The sequence below is a fragment of the Egretta garzetta genome, unplaced genomic scaffold (assembly GCF_000687185.1).
Source record: "Egretta garzetta isolate BGI_Z169 unplaced genomic scaffold, ASM68718v1 scaffold88, whole genome shotgun sequence".
NCBI lineage: Eukaryota > Metazoa > Chordata > Aves > Pelecaniformes > Ardeidae > Egretta > Egretta garzetta.
Genome location: NW_009260408.1, coordinates 1,513,443 through 1,518,981, shown reverse-complemented (window position 1 = coordinate 1,518,981; position 5,539 = coordinate 1,513,443). Strand labels below are relative to the sequence as shown.

At 40.6% G+C, this 5,539-nt stretch overlaps 1 protein-coding gene across 1 annotated transcript in view; it reads right to left on the bottom strand.

Moving 5' to 3' along the window:
* SLC39A6 (solute carrier family 39 member 6) overlaps nucleotides 1–4,724 on the bottom strand; it is a 17,982-nt gene extending 13,258 nt beyond the window's left edge. The window contains exons 1-4 of the mRNA XM_009643495.2: nucleotides 4,005–4,724; nucleotides 2,523–2,703; nucleotides 2,068–2,237; nucleotides 561–773 (exon numbers count right to left, since the gene is read on the bottom strand). Of these exons, the coding sequence (XP_009641790.1) occupies nucleotides 561–773; nucleotides 2,068–2,237; nucleotides 2,523–2,703; nucleotides 4,005–4,724 (1,284 nt within the window). The remainder of the gene's footprint in view (nucleotides 1–560; nucleotides 774–2,067; nucleotides 2,238–2,522; nucleotides 2,704–4,004) is intronic.
* Between the last annotated feature and the right edge of the window lie 815 nt (nucleotides 4,725–5,539).

Here is a 5,539-nt window from a genome sequence, read left to right as displayed (position 1 = left end):
ACTGTATTTCCAAAATGAATGCTGTCTAATTAAGACACTTTCTACAGTGTAGTTGAATGCTTATTTACATAAGCACTTGCTGCCACCCTTACCCATTTTGTGCAAGTGCCCTCCCTCAACAGGAATACAATAACTGTACAAGGCCACTTATTTCATCCAGTATAAGAAATAATAAACAATAAAACCAGTTTAGATAGTTATATAATCACCTCGAGATGTCAGGAGGAAGTCAATAATAAACAGTAACTTCTTAAATCACTCCGTTAAAACAATGGGTACAATTGGATGTTTGCTTATGAAACAATTCACTGTGGCATCAAGCGTGTACTGTATGTCTGGTTAAGGAAATAGCTCAGAGCTCTTCCATAACAGATCACACAAAAAAGTTATCATGGAGTTTAAAAGTATATGTATCACTAATATAAACAAAATTGTACCACTAATCAAGTCAGCAATCACTATTAAATCCAGACATAAAAAAAACTTCTATGAGTATCATATAAGTGCATTCAGAAATGACCATGCAATACAATATAGCTTCAAAATAATCGTTTCTCTACCTTTTTCTTCTTGTCTTTAAACTGCTTTATTAAAGTGATCAAATGCTCCACTAGAAACATGAAATACAAGCCTCCAAGTGCTGTAAGTCCCTTCCATGTAGAATCCAGGTAAGCACTCTCCTCCATACTTTGGAAAACAAGATGTTTGAACATTGAGCCTTTATTCTGTTCAAGTAGAGGCTTTTCGTGGTGATGGTGATGGTTTCCATGAGACTAAAGGGAGAACCAAATGGGGAAAGTAATTTATTCAAAAGAACCGATAACGTAAGAAACAGAAAATATTCTTCACATTCTTTTCCTCAAGTCTGGAGTCCAGACTTAGCAGTTTTCATGGGATAAATGCTCTGGATGCAGACTCAAACAATTACAAAGAAACCTGATCATAGGAAGAAACACTGCAAGAACTGAGAGTAGGCCTGGTATTCACCCTCTCACTGAAGCTACACCCATACCGCTCAAGACAAGACATACAACTGCCCCCACTAAAACTCCTAACATCGTCAAGGAAACTGCATTTTAAGTAGTAGTCACAGCCAGCACACCAATTACTTTCCCATCTAAGACAGCTCATAGATGTCAAACACCTTTTTCTACAAGGAACTTCGCAGCAACTTCCCTCTTTAAAGGAAGCCTGACATTCTTCCCCTCCTCACTGGCTACTGACGTGTTCATAATCAAAAAAAATTCTAGGACTCCTCACTCTCATAGCCAACACAAAATTAACCAAAAGGAAAAAGAACCACCGGATGAATTACAGGCAGGGCTCTAAATTACAGGCAGAGCTCAGAAACCACCACAGGATTTGCAGTCCTTTTTATCCATCTTACCTGAAAGCTGCAACAAGTTACCTTTGGGGATGAGGGGGGGGGTGGGGGTGGGGACAGGGCAGGGCGGAATGCCTGTTTAAGAGCTTCAAGAAAGGTAGAAGTTTAGCAATCATATTCCAATTTCACTGTCCATATTACATAACAGCAATATATTACTCCGAAGTCTATCAAGTAATGTTTTCCCAGGACTTCGGGAATGCTTGATTCTGATAAAAAAATTACAACGGATAAGCAATCAAAGTAAGTGGCTAATAACAGAAAATAGTGGATTATCTATTCCACTTTTAAAGTGTACAGTGAGCGATTTCTGCTATATCTAAAGTTCATTAAACTGGAAAAAGAAAATAAAGAGGCAGCATTGTGGTAAGCAACTAAAAATATCTATGCAAAATTCTTGCATGCAGTGAACAGTAAGTGATTCGGCAGCACTTGTGACTAAGAACAGGAAATGGATTGAGGAATAATGGTGTGACATTCTTACAGTGTAAGGACTGTGAAACGAATAATACGAACAGTTCCAAATGGGAAACCTTTCCATCAAATAATCTACCTTACAAGGTTGAGAAATGACTCACCGAACAGGTAATAATGAATAGGGATTAAAATTATCACTAAGAAGCACAGACAGGTGTCAAGTTCTCTGCTTTGAGATAATGAATGCAACAGTAATTAGTACTTACATGAGGAAGGAGATGTAAGAAAGCATCTCCACTCAAAGTCCCCACAGCCAATGCCACAAGAAAACTTAGAAGAAATTTGAAAAAAACGCGATTCATCAGTGGCACCAATATAACACCCAATAAAGAAAGAAAACTGATGACGGAGATGGATATAAAGCCACCAATCCAAGCTGGTAAGAAAAAAAAAAAAAAGAAAAAAGTAATAACGGTAAGTAACAGAAGTATGAGATTTTGTTTGCTTAACATTCCTGTTATCAAACACCCCTCATCATTCAATTAATTGGATGTTAACAAATGTTACACCACATGGATTTCTCTCTAGGCATGGTCAAGTGCCAAAAGAAAATTACAAACTTCTTTCAACTTTGAAGTATGTTTCTCAAATTTGTAACAAACATAAATGGGTTTCCAGTAAGCTTTTATTCTATGTTAAAAAAAAAAAAACCCCAACCTACCTATTTGCAGAGAGTAACTTTTTGGAGGAGTTTCAGCTTTTTCACTGCTTGCATGGACTATGCAGTATTTGCCATCAATCTGATTAATAAGAGCTGGACAGAGGTAACTAAATTCTGTAGCAGTCAGCAATACTTGAGTGCCTATTCCATGGGACTGCATCAGTTTTGATGCACTGGAGCACTGTGGAAAGACACACGTGTTAAAGATTAACCAGAACCAAAATACCATAACATATCTCAAGAGGACTGCACATCCCATTTTAACTGAAATGCAGCAGCAGCACGTGTGAAAACAGCTATATCAACAGTAAGTAAAAACTGGTGACAAATGAATTCAGTAAGAACTGTACCTCCACCCCCCATTTCTGGCCCAGAAAACTAGTTTGGGAGTCCTGATAGATGATGCATAATTATCACCGGTTCTCAGCCCAAGGTGGTCAAATGCTTTGCCATGGGAACAGAAAAAGCCTAACGCTTTTCACTCAGTTTTAGAGGCCGTATAGGGAAGCTGTAACAAGGTTAAATACCTTTTGATAAAAGCTATTACTATGGAAAGTCTTGTACAGAACAAGTTCTGCACGCGCTTCCTCCAGGAAAGAGCTCTCCACTGTATGACTTACAGTCTTGCTGGGTTTAAGTAACAGTAGTACTTCTGCTCCGACTGTGCAGAACACAGTAGCGACTTGTGAATTCTGCACCTCCCATCAGCCACTACGCAACACTCACTCTGAATTACCTGGCATGGCTGCATACATTAAGACCCCAGAGAGACACTTGCTTTTTAAAACCTTTAATGGAGAAGGATCCGACTGTGTAAGAAAACTGTCTACAACACAGCTAGAGACTTTATCAGCACTGATTTTTACTGCCTTAAAGTAGCAGATAACATTTTGCAGCCATCTTTTTTTACAGTTGGTCTCTACATACGATCTTAAAAAAGATGGGGAGGGGGGGGTTGAAGAAGGAAGGTGCCAGCTCCTTCCCTGCAGTTCAACACTGTCTGCCATAGGATTATCTAATGCTTGTGAGGCAGCTTTGGTAAGAATGACAGTATTGTAACTAGATTTTTTTACTTTTACCACATTATTAGCAAGATAAGACAGAGTGTGGCTTTAAGGCAGAACAGCACGTTTTAAATTTGAAGTCTTTTTCATTTTTGGTAATACTTAAAAACAATATATAAATAAATACATAAACATACATGTGTGCTTACACTTAATGTAAGTACTTACATTATTCTTAATATTTTTATTTTTAAATAATAACTAGACTGCATATGTATTTTCCTCTGACCTTGTGAACCAAATACAACATTCCTTCAAAACGTTAAGTTTCAAGGAAAGTTGTTTGTGCGTGTTTTGCTATGAGTACTGTTACACCACAAAGCCTGTGCCCAGTTTAACGATAAGCACCCCACAGATCAGCCATAACAGCATTCCTAGAGGATCCGGATTCCCAAGAACACAACAGAATCGGTCTCACCTCTTGGGTATTTTGGTTCTTCAGTTTGGAATACAGGTAACTTCCTCTTTCCGATTCCTTCGGAGAAGCATGAGATTCATTTGCTTTGCTGTTAGCAAGCCAGCTTGCATTGCTGCCACCTGTGACATCAACAGCGTTAGAGCTGGTCAGACCTAAACGAGCAACCGGCTTGACTTCTCCAGGTTGCACATTCTGTAACTCTGCGTGGCCACCCGTGGGAGCAGCAATGACAGCTGCCGTTATTTCGTTAACGGTGTTCTTGCTGCGTACGAAGTTCTGTTGATGTTCTACGTTCTCTGCTTTATGAGGTTCCTTTGAGTGGCTGTTCCTGTGGTCTTTGTTAGCGTCAGATTCATGGTTCGGACACACAGTCTTCTCGGAGTTTTTACTCACCGAAACATGATTATGATGAAGGTGATGATCGTGGTCATGATCGTGGTCTATTTTAATCCTTCTCATTTTATCTATACCTATGTTCTGGAGCAGTTTTCTGAAGCCTTCAATCGAGAGAGAGTTGTTTTCTCCGTAACGATGAAAAAGTTCTTGAAGGTGAAACTTCTGTATTAACCCCGCCAAGTCAATATTAACGCCAGCTGCCTTTTCTGGAAAAGTTCGCTCTGACGTATGCTCAACAGTAGCCATCTCCACTCCATGATGGTAACTTTCACACAGTAGCATGGAAAATGAGACGAGGAAAGCGACCGATACTGTACTCTCCATTGCCGTTTCTTGTTAGCGGTGAAAAAAAAATTTAGAAAAAGAAGAAAATTTTACCCGTTTGCATAAAAAGTGATCACATCTTCCTCTGTAACAGCTGTTCATAATTTGCTTAAAACAAAAGAAACCCCCAACGAACCCTGCTTGGGGCACCAATGCAGTAAGAGAAGAGCCATTTAAATTTCTTACACATTCAGCATTTCTCCCAGATGCGTGGCCTCGGGCAACGGGAGAAGAAGCTGCATGCCACAGCGATGTCACTGGCCCTAAACAGCCCCCAGGTGTAAGCTTACCCGTGTTTGGCTTGGCCTGACTCAGTTTTCCAACACAAGCTAAACAACAAGGGCATCCTCAAGGGTGCACTAATAGGGTTCTAGCTCAGGCTTCTCTTGTGCTGAAAAAAAGACTTAGAATTTCGCTCTTAGCAAGGAATAAATAGTATAAATGATGCGTTCCCGCTTAAAAAAAAAAAAAAAAAAAAAAATCAAGATTCCCAACCTTCCATCACTGGGTTTCCCAGAGCCCTGTGGCAAGGGAAGCCAAGCCCAGCAGGGTGAGTTTTTGGCGCTCCACAGAAAAATGGTTTTTTTTACGCCAGCACGTTCTGTGTTTTAACGCTGCTGTGGCACAGCTCCTTTCGCCAGGTGGGCTCACCGCTGCCCTGGGACCAAGCGTTCACGTGGGCGTTTTTTTTTCCAAAAAGACCCTAGCGAGGCTATGAAGTAACTGACGTTTAGGCTGCGCGCAGGACTACGTCAGAGGGCCGCCTCGGCCCTGCTCCAGGGAGGCGCCGGGGACGCAGCCCAGCGAACCCCGCG